This window comes from Canis lupus, chromosome 31 (assembly GCF_003254725.2).
Source record: "Canis lupus dingo isolate Sandy chromosome 31, ASM325472v2, whole genome shotgun sequence".
Taxonomy (NCBI): Eukaryota; Metazoa; Chordata; class Mammalia; order Carnivora; family Canidae; genus Canis; species Canis lupus.
The window spans coordinates 36937097-36950591 of NC_064273.1; the positions used below are offsets into that span (position 1 = coordinate 36937097).

Here is a 13495-nt window from a genome sequence, read left to right on the forward strand (position 1 = left end):
GCTCGGCGGCCGCGCTGGCTCCGCCCATCCCCGCCCCGCCCCGCCCCGCCCCGCCCCGCCCCGCCGGTGATTGGCAGCTCCGCCCGGGGGCGTGGCCTGAGGCGCCGCGAGGGATGCCGGGATGCGCCGGCAGCCTCCAGCCCTCGGCCCCGCCCCGTCCCGCCCCTCTGCCTGCCTGTGATTGGTGCTCTCGGCGCAGGGGGCGGGCCCGCGGCCCGTGGTGCGCGCGCTGTGGTGACGTCAGTCCGGGTGCGACCGCAGCCGGGCCAGGCCCTGGTGCGGGCGTCCCCGGTGTCACCGTCATGGCGGCGTCGCTTCTGCTGCGGGAAGGACGGTCCGCGGCGCTGAAGGTAAAGGGGAGCCCGTGTAGGGCCGGGGCGTGGCGGCCTCTCCAGCCGTCCCGGTGGGCGGTCGGCCCGCATGCGGGGCGCAGGAGAGGGCGCGGGGCGGAGGGGCGGGCCTGGGCCGGGCCACGGCCCCTTGGAGGAGGACCCCGGTCACCTGGGGAGCCCGGGGCGTGCGGGGCGGGGCCGGGCCGCGGGCAGGTGCGAGGGCTCCCAGGTGTCAGGGGCGCCAACCACGGCGTCTGCACCTCTCGTGTAGGCCGGGAGGGGGAGGCAGGAGGGCTGACCTGGTCGCCTCCCCGGCAGCCCCGGGGAAGCCCGCTTACCTGACCCCATCCGTCTGTGAAAACAGGAAGGGAGGGCTTTCCTCTAACCCGGAGGGAAAAAACGTAAAGCCGTTTCACTGTATTTAAATTTTTAGATGTCTCTCGCTGCAAAAGCACCAACTCTTCATTGCAAAGTGGAGTATAGACGTCGGAGGGGGGGGGGTCTATTTCAGTTAGTCCTTGAAACACTTGGTTCTGGGGCACCTGGGGGCTCAGTGGTGGAGCATCTGGCTTTGGCTCAGGTCGTGACCCCGGGGTCCTGGGATCGAGTCCTGCATCGGGCTCCCTGTAGGGAGCCTGCTTCCCTTTTTTTTTTTTTTTTTTTTTTTTTAAGATTTTATTTATTTATTCATGAGAGACACAGGCAGAGGGAGAAGCAGGCTCCCTACAGGGAGCCCGACGTGGGACTCGATCCCAGGACTCCAGGATCACGCCCTGGACTGAAGGCAGCGCCAAACCGCTGGGCCACCAGGGCTGCCTAGGAGCCTGCTTCTCCCTCTAAGTCTCTGCTTCTGTGTGTGTCTCATGAATCAATGAATAAAACCTTTAAGAAAGAAAAAAAAACAAACAAACCTGATTCCAAATGGTTGTTTGAGCTTTCATGTATACACAGAGGCATGCACTTGCAGTCATAAACGTAGAAAACACATTTTCCTCTTTGCATATAAAGGAGAGGCCCCTCTGCTGTATCTATATCCAGCTTCTAGAAGTGCCCAGCAGGTAATAGCTGTTAGTAAATACATGCTCGGTGAGTTATCAGTGATAGTTTGTTTTCCAATTATGATTTTCTTTTAAGATTTTATTTATTCATTCATGAGAGACACAGAGAGAGAGGCAGAGGCATAGGCAGAGGGAGAAGCAGGCTCCATGCGGGGAGCCCGACGTAGGATTCATCCCGGGTCTCCAGGATCACGCCCTGGGCTGAAGGCGACGCTAAACCGCTGAGCCACCCGGGCTGCGCCCAATTATGATATATTGTAAACAGTTTGGGAGTAATCATTATTTATCCACATCATTGTTAACAACCAGATAGTATTTCTTCTACTTAGCTTTGTAAGTACAGGAAAACATTTTACAAAAAGAATCGGTATTGTGTTGGCTAACAGGTAATCGGGGACGACAAAAAAGTGTGCACGGGAGAAGCTGTTTTGACGTTTTCCTGGAGTTACATAGCTAATAGTGACTGTCCTGTGGTTATCTTTCTTGCAGCTCCTTTTTTTTGTTTTGTTTTGTTTTTGTGTTTTTTTTTTTGTATTTTCGCAAATTTCTGTAATACACGTTATGGAAATGGTGATAACAATATACCATTTGGATGCACGTAGTATTTCTATGTTGTAATGGATCCTAAGTGATGTTACCCTAAAATGTCCATATTTGTTCATTCTTCTGTCAGATTATGCTCCTCGAAGCACGAGTATTTCGAGGACTTGCTTCCACGGTTTCTCTCTGTGCAGAATCAGGGAAGAGCGAAAAGGGACTGCCACCAAATCCCAAGAAGCAAAGTCCACCAAAAAGTAAGATTTTAATGATAGTCATAAGGGAAAGATAATGCAAAATAAATAAGTCTGTTTTCCAAGCATGAAAAGTTTTACTGACCACATAATTTGATTCATCTCCAGCAGTGTCCAGATTATAATCAGAAATAAAATCCATGCAGATTTTAGACCAAACACATCAGTAACGAAACAGTCTTTGACTCGGTGTTTAGCCCCAAACCAGTTTTGTCTGTTTTCTAAGTGCCTTACTCTAACACATAGCAAGGGGATACAGAGGGCAAAGGCTGGGGTGCGTAGATCGCCCTAGTATCGTACTGTAGCCCACACTCCCATGGTAGCTCTGAACCCCATCTTGCTTCCCCCAACTGTGGCTTTTCTCATTGTCTCTGAAACTCACATGTGGCCTCCCGGGCTCTGGTTGGCCATAGCCCAGGGTTGTAGGCATCCTCTTATGACAGTAGAGAGGGAGTTAGGGCAGGCACCATTTTCCATTACAACTCACTTTGATGCAGCATGATATCTGATCTGTGTCCAGCTCTTTCCATAGTCATTTTGACTGTTATTGCTGTTTTTTACTTTTTTTCCTCCTAAATACCAATGTAGCATATCCTCACGGAAAGAGAATAGAAAATGCAACAGTATATTTTTAAATACTTCTCTTGTGGGAATTTTATTTTCTACTCCCGATTCCTTACTAATGACTGATTTACAGGGGTGCCTGGCTGGCTCAGTCAGAGGAACACATGACTCTCAGTCTCAGGGTTTAGTTCGAGCCCCATGTTGCGAGTAGAGATTGCTTAAAAATGAAATCTTAAAAAAGAAAAAAAGTGAAGATGTATATGTACAGTCTCTGCAAACCTTGATTTTCATATGTGGTTCAGAATGGTAAGTTGAATTTATCTTATTTTCATCAATATCATTTCCTCTGTTTGAATATTTAAATATTTAAAAATACTTAGATATTTTTTTGTTTTGTCGCTTCTTGGTGTGCACACAAAAGCACTGGTAGGTTTCAGAATATTGGCCCATTGTGGATTGCTGGCCCCCGACTGCCTTTCATGCCCTAAGCACATCATTGCTGGAGGCCTGAATTCAGCTCAGTTTAATTCTGTTTGACTCAGAATGTTCTGTTCTGTGTAACTCAGTCTGTATTGGCCTCACTTTTATTTCTTTTTAAGATTTATTTATTCATTCATGAGATATACAGAGAGAGAGGCAGAGACACAGGCAGAGGGAGAAGCAGGCTCCCTGCAGGAGCCCCATGTGGGACTTGATCCCAGGACCCCAGCATCACAGTCTAAGCTAAAGGCAGATGCTCAGCCACTGAGCCGCCCAGGTGTCCCTTGCCTCACTTTTAAATCCAGTGTTCTGTCTCTCTCTTCCTCATGTTTTTAAATAGAGATCTTAAAAATTAGGACTCTTTTTTTTTTTTTTTTTTAAAGAGCCACAGTACCTTGATCACTCCTAAAAAATGTTTACAACCAGACTGTCAGTTCAGTTCTGTATTATGCCCGGCACATTTTTGACATTCTTTCAGTGTTTACTGCTGATTGGCTGCATCTCATCACTAATGTTCTCGCTGCGTTTGGTGAATTTTTAGTCTTGTCTCTGCAATCCTACATCATAGATTTATGAAACTGGACTAGTGGCTACGTGAGTGGAATAGGGCACTTGGTCATGTGACAGTTTTGGGTGCAGGCATGAGACAGGAACACTGACCTGGGAGTTGGCCTTGGGCCTGTGTAGTTTCTGCCCCTGGAAACCAGTTCCTCCCTGCCTGAGCAGGGCCGGCATGAGATGTGTGTCTGTGTCGTGTCCACCATAGAGTGCTTTCAGGTAGGAAGACAGAATGCTGAACCATACTGTTTTTAAGACATATTGCATTTGTGCCTCATCATTTCAAAATAATTACAATCCCTGTATAAAGAGAAAGAGGGGCGCCTGGGTGGCTCAGTGGTTGAGCGTCTGCCTTTAGCTCAGGTCGTGATCCCGGAGTCCTGGGATCAAGTCCCACATCGGGGTCCCTGCAGGGATTCTGCTCCTCCCGCTGCCTGTGTCTTTGCCTCTCTGTGTGTCTCTCATGAATAACTAAATCCCCCCCCCACAAAAAAAAAAAGAAAAGAAAGAATACTTCTAAATTGACATGTATGCAGGCCTCAGACTGGTTAAGTGTCGGACGCTGAAATGCCTTTTGCCTGCTAGTGGCACATTGTCAGGTCAACCGCTGTCAACTCTCAGGGGCTTTAGAAGCTCAAGTGGAAGCTTGCACACAGGGTGCTAAGCACTCACCCGTGTGCTCACATCTCTAGTCAGTGCCTGCCTTAGAGGCAGGACCCCAAGGTTACAGAACACCTGCCTTCTGCCCTCCAGAGCTCCAGCTTCTGGTAGCACGTGCTTCCTTCCTGAGGATAGCCCCCAGTGCAGAAACCAGAATCCAGGGTCTCTTTGTAGCCCCCCCTCCTGCAGAAGCGCCTGACTCCCCTACTTTTTTTTTTTAAGATTTTTTAAAAATTTATTTATTAATGAGAGAGAGAGAGAGAAAGGGAGGCAGAGGGAGAAGCAGGCTCGATGCAGGGAGCCCGACATGGGACTCGATCCTGGGACTCCAGGATTAGGCCCTGGGCGGAAGGCAGGCGGCGCTAAACCCCTGAGCCACCACTGAGCCGCCCCTCCCCCCCTCCCCAGGCTCCCCTGGCTCCCCTACCTCCCCTACTTTGATGTTACTTTGAATCTAGGCACTAGGCTGTTTTGCAACAATCAGTACTAAATCATTGACTAACTCCAGTGTTGCTTTTTAAAGAATCTGTCAAGAAGCCAAAGTTAATTATCCATTTCCAGTCCTTACTTCAGCTTGAAAAGTGAGAAATCTCTGGAAATAGGGATTTGTTGTATTTAATTCTAACCAACAGTGCGAGGCACTGTTCCAAGCACTCCATATATTATCTTATCTGGTCCTCAGAACTCCGTGAGTGGATACTATTAGTAACCCTGCATTATGGATGAGAAAGTAGAGGGAGGAGATCCATGAGCTGCCTGAGGTCACACATAGGTCAGTAGTGGAGCGAGACGTGAACCCCAGCAGTGAGGCCCCACCATCTGTACTTTTAATCACTGTACTGTCTTGCCTCTGGAAAAAAAATCTTGATTCTCGTGTATTCATTAAAAAAAACAACACTTTATAGTTCTGTACATGTAAAAAAAAAGTTTTAGCATGTAAAAGTTGAGTATTCTTTCATGTCGTCAAAATATTCCTTTGTTTTGGAGTGTGCTTTGTTTCCAAGATTAGTTTTGTGACCCAGTGACAGGATATGAAAGAATTCTAAGATAGCTAATCTATTTCAAACACCAATACATCATTTTTGCTTTGATAGGGAGGCCGCTAGGGATGCACTGGTGGCTCAGTAGGTAGACCACACGACTCTTGATATCAGGGTCATGAGTTTGAGCCCCACTTTGGGTGTAGAGATTACTTAAAATCTTTTTTTTTTTTTAAGATTTTATTTATTTATTCATGAGAGACAGAGAGAGAGAGAGAGGCAGAGATACAGGCAGAAGGAGAAGCAGGCTCCATGCAGGGGGCCTGATGTGAGACACAATCCCTTGTCTCCAGGATTAGGCCCTGGGCTGAAGGCGGCACTAAACCACTGAGCCACCCAGGCTGCCCACTTAAAATCTTTAAAAAAGAAAATAAATAAATAAAAGCTTTAATCAGGAGACCACTAAAAACTTGAAGGTCATGCCCTCACTTTTCAACTGAGCTGAAAAGATTTGGGATGTGGAAGTTGTTTTGAGAAGAAATAGAGAAGCAGTAAGACTTGTCCCGGTGCTGTTACTGGTATTCATAGCCCTTAATTGTGTGTAGGCTGGTATGGTCATTTGTATGGTCTCTGACAGAGTAGAAACAGTCCAGGAAAGTCTTCGACTTGTGCAGTGTGATGTGCCTCCTCGGTTGACTTAACTTAGGTAGTGTGGTGTTTTCATATACTTGTTTTTCAAGGAAGGTCAGCATCAAACTAAAACATAGAGTATATGGGCATCCTGCCTCAAGGTGAAAGTAAGGGACCTCATGAAAACAGACTGGTAAGGTCATAAAGGGAAAGCCATTGTTCCTCTGCATGATGAGCCTGTTTTCACGGTGACGACATTCTGCTCTGCACGGTTGAATGCAGACGTGATCTGCACCCTGGCACTCTGGAACAGCAGTTACTAGCGGCAGCTCCAGATCATTGTGGCAGCTTCCTTCTGAGTCACAAGAGGACACTGGGCCCCTGCTGCAGTGGGTCAGAAATTGGCTCTCATTAAAAATTAGCAAAATGCATCAGTCAGAGAAAGAAATAAAACAGAGGAGCACAGAGGAGGGAGGGAAAAATAAAACAGGATAAAATCAGAGAGGGAGACAAAGCCTAAGAACCTTAGGAAACAGAGAGGGTTGTTGGAGGGCAGGGGCTGGGGGGATGGGGTAGCTGGGTGATGAGCATCAAGGAGGGCACGTGATGTCATGAACACTGGGTGTTATATAAGACCAATGAATCACTGACCTCTACCTCTGAAACCAATGACACATTATATGTTAATTAATAGAGTTTAAATAATATTTTGAAATTTTTTAAAAAAGCATTACTATGTTTTAGTCTATTAGCCTTTCTGTGGAACTCTTCAGTAATTTAGCATGAATAAAAGAAACCTTAAAAAAAAAAAAAAAAAAAGAAACCTTAAAACATTCTTATTACGTATTACAGAAATTTTCTTTTCAAACAGAATTTCTAAATGATACCACTGTTAATCCCATTTGAAATTTTCTTTCCTTTTTTTTTTATTAAAGATTTTATTTATTTATTCTTAAGAGAGAGAGAGTGTGTGTGTGTGTGTGTGTGTGTGTGTGTGTGTCAGAGACACAGGCAGAGGGAGAAGCAGACTCCATGGTGGGAGCCCGACATGGGACTCAATCCTGGGTCTCCAGGAGATCCCTGGGTGGCGCAGCGGTTTAGTGCCTGCCTTTGGCCCAGGGCACGATCCTGGAGACCCGGGATCGAGTCCCACATCGGGCTCCTGGTGCATGGAGCCTGCTTCTCCCTCTGCCTGTGTCTCTGCCTCTCTCTCTCTCTCTCTCTCTCTCTGTGACTATCATAAATAAATTAAAAAAAAAAAAAAATCCTGGGTCTCCAGGATCACGCCCCGGGCCAAGGCAGGTGCCAAACCGCTGATTCACCTGGGTTGCCCTTCTTTTCATTTTTAATAGATAAAAATCAACCTATAATGTAGTTTTGGTAACTTATTTGCAATTTAAAAAATCTCCACAGCACTGTTTTTTTTTCTTAATATTTTATTTATTTATTCATGAGAGACACAGAGAGGCAGAGGTAGAAACCAGCTCCACACAGGGAGCCTGATGTGGGACTTGATCCCAGGTCTCCAGGATCATGCCTGGACCAAAGACAGCGCTAAACCACTGAGCCACCTGGGCTGCCCTCCACAGCACTTTTTGGAAGATTCAGGCATTGTAATTTTTGTATTCAAAGCAGCATATATAAGATATGCCTATTTTAACTTAACTTTTCATTCTCGGAAAATTCTGACCCCACATAAACATGGATGAATGATACAGGTGAGCAGGCTAGGAGGTTGTGGGGGCCACTAGGGATTTCTGAGCTGATTTAGGTACAGCTGAGAGAAAGTTCAGTACATGTACACTCTTTTCCTCTTTTTTTTTTTTTTTAAGATTTTATTTAAGAGACAGCAAGAGAGAGCCCAAGTGAGAAGAGGGAGAAGAAGCAGGCTCCCCACAATTCCCAGACTCTGAGATTATGACCTGAGCCATAGGCAGAGGCTTAACCTGGGTGACACCCAGGCGCCCCCCCTTTGTCCCATTTTTAGGTTTAACATGATCCTAGAGCTCTGTGTGAGTTCTGAGAGTTAGCTGCCTCGGCACCTGCTCCGCATTTAGAATGCAGATTCTGGACTGGCATGTAGCCACGGAATCACATGGCATGGAGGAGGTACTACTGCTCCTGCTGATGGTGCTGGTGGAGATGGAGGTGAAGGTGGTGGTGGAGGTTGGTGGGGTTGGTGATGGAGGTAGTAGTGGAGGGGGTGGTCGAAATGGTGGAAGTGGTAGAGAGATGGGTGGGGGTGGAACTGGGGGTAATAGGTGTGATCCTGGGGGTCCTGGGATCAAGCCCTGAGTCTGACTCCCTGCTCAATGGGGAATTTCCTTCTCCCTCTGACTCTGGCCCTACCCCTGCTCATGTTTGCTCACTCTGCTTTTCCCTCAAACAAAATATTTTTGAAAAATAATAATTGAGTCTAAAAAAAATGCAAGGTTTTATATTAGTACTCTTCTCCCCTCCCCCCATTTTAAAACCTGTTGTTTCCAGTGATAGACACATCAAGTTATTTTAGAATTTTTTGGTCATTAAACTTTTCTCTGGCTAAAGAAGCCCCCAGATGACTTGTGATTTTGAAGGACTTCTCCTCCACTCAGGGCATGTTCATTTGTATGACATCATCCCCACTCAGTGATCCCTAGCACTCACACATGTATGTGCACACTCAGATACAAATGAGGCTCTTGTCCCTGCTCTGCTTTGCCGTTTTGTTCATAAGGTTAAGGTTCATCCAGTATGAATGACTTTCTTAATCTTTGAAGATCTTTGTAAAGATTTAAGAAATTACGATTTGTAAAATGTATAATAGTCATTTAGAAATCTCTTTATAGCCTAACTGTTTGAAACTTGGATGAAATCGTTTAAAAATTATCAAAGAAGCCCTCATTGTCAAAAGTGGAGACAAGTTTGTTACTTCTGTTGGTAAAAATCCCTGTTTTTTAAATATTTTGGCTGCAAAGAAAAACATCTGCATTTCTTACTGTTGTCTGTCATGTGGCTTGGCTTTGACCTACAAGTGCATTCCCAGGAAACATTTCTTAGGATGAGTACATTGAAGATTTTATAATAACAAGTTGTTAGTAATAAAATGTCTGTGAGTTACTGATGAATTTAGATTGTTTTGTAAAATATTGAAAATAATATTCCTCTTTATGCCATTTCCTAGATGTAGTGGAACGAAAGGAGAGGGGCAGGCTACTCGCCACCCCAACCGCAGCCGAATTGTCTAAAAACTTGTCTTCACCCAATTCTTACCCGTCAATTGTGAATCGAGGCAGGGTGGTAGCTAGCCCTAGCACCAGTCCCGATGATAGCATGCCATTCACAGATGAAGGGCTTCCAGAGTTTTTATCAAGAAAGACTTTGGTAGAGTTTCCTCAAAAAGTTCTGCCTCCATTCAGAAAACAGGGTTCGGATTCAAAAGTTCCTCAGGAGAGCAAAGGAAGGACAAATGATTCATCATCATCTTCGTCATCTTCAACATCTTCGTCCAGCTCCTCCAGTTCAGACTCCTCCTCGGATTCAGAGTCTGACGAGGAGGGTGATGCCTCCAAGGTTGATCCTCAGATGATGAGCAGGGGCAAAGAAGGGCTTCCAACACCACAGGCCCCCCGTTCCCCTGAAAGTAGAGCCTCCAAAATTGCAACAGCAGCAAGAGAGAAGATCCGGTCACAGCAAATGCAGCCAGATCTCAGCCCTTCAGAGAGGCCCCGTCAGGCAAAGAAGAAAGGGCCCACCGTGAAGCCATCAGAGGACAGAAAAGATGCTAAACCAAAAGCTACAACCCCCAAGTTACAAGCAGATAAAGAGATTGTGAAGCAAAATATAAAGGAAAAACAAATGGAGAAAATACTTAGATCAAGTGAAAAAGATCAAGAAAGCCAAAAGCCACTTGAAGTTAAAAAAACTTTCCCTGACCCCACAAAGTCAGGATTGTCTACACAGCCAGATGTCAGCCCAGCAGCTGGGCAATCGACAGAAAGAACCAAAGAGGCAGGACAGCTGCAAGCATCTCCTGATTCCAGAGAAAGACATTTTGAAAAGCAAGTACTGGAAGGTGACAGGGAGGTGGCATTTCCCCTACCCGACAAGGAAAATGCAGGGAAGCAGGTAACGGGAGGAGTCTTGGAGGCTAAAGAGGAGATTTTGGAAGGTCAGACGCCACTGCAACATCCAAAGCCAGTTCCTGCCCCTGATGCAGGTGTGTTCAAGCAGAAGACCACAGGTCTGGAGCCTGAGGGGAAGGACGGGACGGCTGAAGACGCGATGCCAGGCCTGCAAGAGCAGGACAACACACCGGGTATACCTTCCCTTGTGCCCTCTTGAGAACCTCCTTTCCTGTGCGGGTGGCGGGCCTCTGGAGGCCCCTGCAGGGTGAAGACATGCTCCAGTTAGTCAGACCCCGCAGGAGAAGTCTGCCCCCTTCCACGGCCGTAATTGTGATGACACACAGCCTAGGCACAGCCCCGGGGCCCTGGATGTTTCCTCTGCACTGGAAGCGTGTGCCCTGGGCACTCCCCACCAGCCCACAACCAGTGCCGTTTCTGCCCTCGGGCAGTTCACATCCTCACCCTTAGCCTCGGAGGCTGTCCTCGGAGGCTGTCCACGTGTCCGTTTGGTGAACTTGCAGAGCCTCCTCTTGGCGGAAGGGGTCCTGTGTAACCCCAGAGGCCGTGCTTACCCCCACTGGGAGGGTCTTCTGGGCGGCTACACTGAGCAGTGCTCTTAGATTCCTCGGGTCCGAGGGGACATCCACATGTTAGGAGAGAGACCAGTCAGTGACACAGGGACAGCCAGGAGCAGCTTCAGTCTTCTTTCCACTGGATGACATTTCCTTCTCTGGTTTCCCCAAAATACACAATGGGTGGCTTTGTTTTTCTATACTGAATTTTTATGAAGGGCTACTTCGCGGTCATAAACGTTTAGTGTTTTATTCCTACTATGCTACCGTCTGGCGGTGCCCTGAAGTTTAGAAATGGTGTGTGCTGTAGGTGGGCGGTGGCCAGGCAGTAAGGGAGGGCTCTGGGTTCAGAGCCTGGCTCCGCAGAATATCTGTAAAATGCATTACTAACAAACCCAGCCCCTTCCTGTTGGCTCTGTAGTCCTCCTGAAGCCTCCCCTTGCCTGATTTCCACTACGTGCTAATTGTTGTTACTGGTTGTGTTATGTGGACAGAATTTGTGTTTCCTTCCCTCCGTTTTCTCCCTCTTTCATTAATATGCAAAGTGCCTGCAGTTTCCAGACTGGTCAAGAACCCAAGAACCGCATTTCCTGAGCCTACTGTTGCACTCATCCTGCCATAAATTGGAGAGGAATACCTAAACCTTTAGGACGACGACAGGGTCCACATTGCAAACCATTTTGAAAACAATTTGCTTCTAATTTTTCACGGGTGTGTTCTTTTTCCCACATTCCTTGTGCCTTTTGGAGGCTACAACCACCACCGCCCTGGAGCACAGCCCACGTGTGGGTGTCCCGAAGCAGTCGTCCTAGCTCCTGCCACCTGGCTTCTTGTCCCCTGACGGGATTGATTTTCATATGAGTTTTCTGAACCCACATTTCCCTTCAGTAACCACGCTCCCTGTATTTGCTTTGAAGATGTGCCTACACCATGGGGAGTCTCTGCTCGTTGAGATTGGAAAGGTGTCAGCTCTGAATAAGACATCATTTTTGTTTACTACAACTAAACACATGAAAAACAAAGCTTTGATATGAATTCAAGTAGGGGCACTATTTAGGTTATTTTTTGTGTAGCTCAAGTAGGAGTTGAGAGAGCCCCGATGGCAGAAGCCCAGGATCAGTAGGCACTTCACCCCGCCCTCCACCTGCCGCCCCACATGCCGCACCTCCCATCCCCTTACGCTGCATGTGACGTGGCAGGAGAGCGATATTTCTTTTGCTTCAACCACACACTTTTTTTTTTTTTAACCACACACTTTTAGTTCTTCGACTACCATTCTTTTTCACGTAAAGAAATAAAATCTAGTTTGTATATTTTAGTCTGAATCTAAAGCATACGAACAACTTTTTCAGAAAAAGTTGAAAACTATACACCTTGTTTCCATTTCCCCTTAAGTTGGTATTAATGTTATTAAAACAGGGTCTAATTTTCTTGTACCCAGAGACCTAGTAGAAGGCTCACTTAAGCTTCTGCTTTTGAAAATTGTTTTCTATAAGTGGTTTATTTCTATTATAAGACAGATTTCTAATAGATCAGGTTTTTTTCCTGTATCTTTAAGTGGCCTGAAAGTCCCTCCATAATTGTTATAGGCATTTTCAAAATTCTGCAAAGTACAGGATCTAGAAGTGTATGAAGTAAGGTGTTAAGACATCTCGTAAAAACCATCATGTTGCTCCCACTGTTAAGGCTTTGTGTTTCAGAATCCATTTTCAGCTAATTCCTTTATTTTGCTTCTGAAGATCCTGTTGCTTTCACGGGCTTTTCTTTTCTAATTAGACAGTTTATTATTTCAGGCAGATTGTATGTGACAGATGCTAGATGCTCGGGTGTCTGTGAGCTGAGCCCTGCAGAGGTGCTTCCTGTCCCGTGTTCTCACGGCCTTGCTTTTCCCCACAGAGCCTGCTCAAGCCGAGCCATTCGACAACACCACGTACAGGAACCTCCAGCACCACGACTACACCCCGTACACCTTCTTAGACCTCAACCTGGACCTGTCCAAGTACCGGATGCCTCAGCCCTCTTCGGGTCGGGAGTCGCCTCGCCACTGAGCTCTCCCCTTGAGAGAGTAAACCTATCGGTGTCTGGGCTACAGAAATAAAATCCGCTCCAGCCATGAGGCCTGACATGTATAATCAGTGTCCCTTTTACGGGAAACGGTGAATTAGTTAACACCCATTTAGAAACATCTGTGCACAAGGGATTTTTCTCCCGTGAGCCAGAACCTCAGAAAATTCTAGGCACTTTCCATCACTGTGATCCCACTATGTCGAGTCCCTGGTCAGTTTAATGTTAGTCTCCCTTACCAGCTAAGTGTTAATAAATGTAATAATAACTTCTAATTTGGTAGAACACATTCTCGATAAAGCGAAAGTAGGAGTTTTACTGATTTTAACTATGGTACTGCAAAAGAATTGTAACATTAAGTTCTAGCACTTTGAACAGAATCCTTTTGTTCACTTGAATTCAGGATTAGATGTAAACTCAGGGAAGTTTTCAGCAGTGGGATTAGGGAGCCGTGGAAGTTTTGTAGGGCCCAGCAGAGCAGCACTGTTTCCAGATGGCCATGGTGGACTCTGCGCTGTTTTAGCTACAGTTTCTGGGTTGGCTGAGTAACCTTCCAACACTCATGATAACGTTACTCACGCGCCTGGGGGCATAAGTGGTGTGAACAGGCTCAAGTGTGTGTTGGGGGGTGTCTCTGTGCTAGCACCCTGTGGGGACGAAATAACCGATTCCTTGGAGGACGTAACAAGTCGAGGTGACG

At 46.6% G+C, this 13495-nt stretch overlaps 1 protein-coding gene across 2 annotated transcripts; it reads left to right on the forward strand.

Moving 5' to 3' along the window:
* Positions 1-205: 205 nt before the first annotated feature.
* On the forward strand, positions 206-12854 carry NDUFV3 (NADH:ubiquinone oxidoreductase subunit V3). Of its 2 annotated transcripts, XM_025462082.3 has the most exons (4): positions 206-350; positions 2064-2184; positions 9217-10350; positions 12628-12854. In XM_025462082.3, exons 1-4 carry the CDS (start codon positions 303-305, stop codon positions 12777-12779), a joined length of 1455 nt encoding a protein of 484 aa, XP_025317867.1. In that variant the 5' UTR covers positions 206-302; the 3' UTR covers positions 12780-12854. The 2 variants fall into 2 exon arrangements, with proteins under 2 accessions (XP_025317867.1, XP_025317868.1); XM_025462083.3 differs by lacking the exon at positions 9217-10350.
* The last annotated feature ends 641 nt before the right edge of the window (positions 12855-13495 follow it).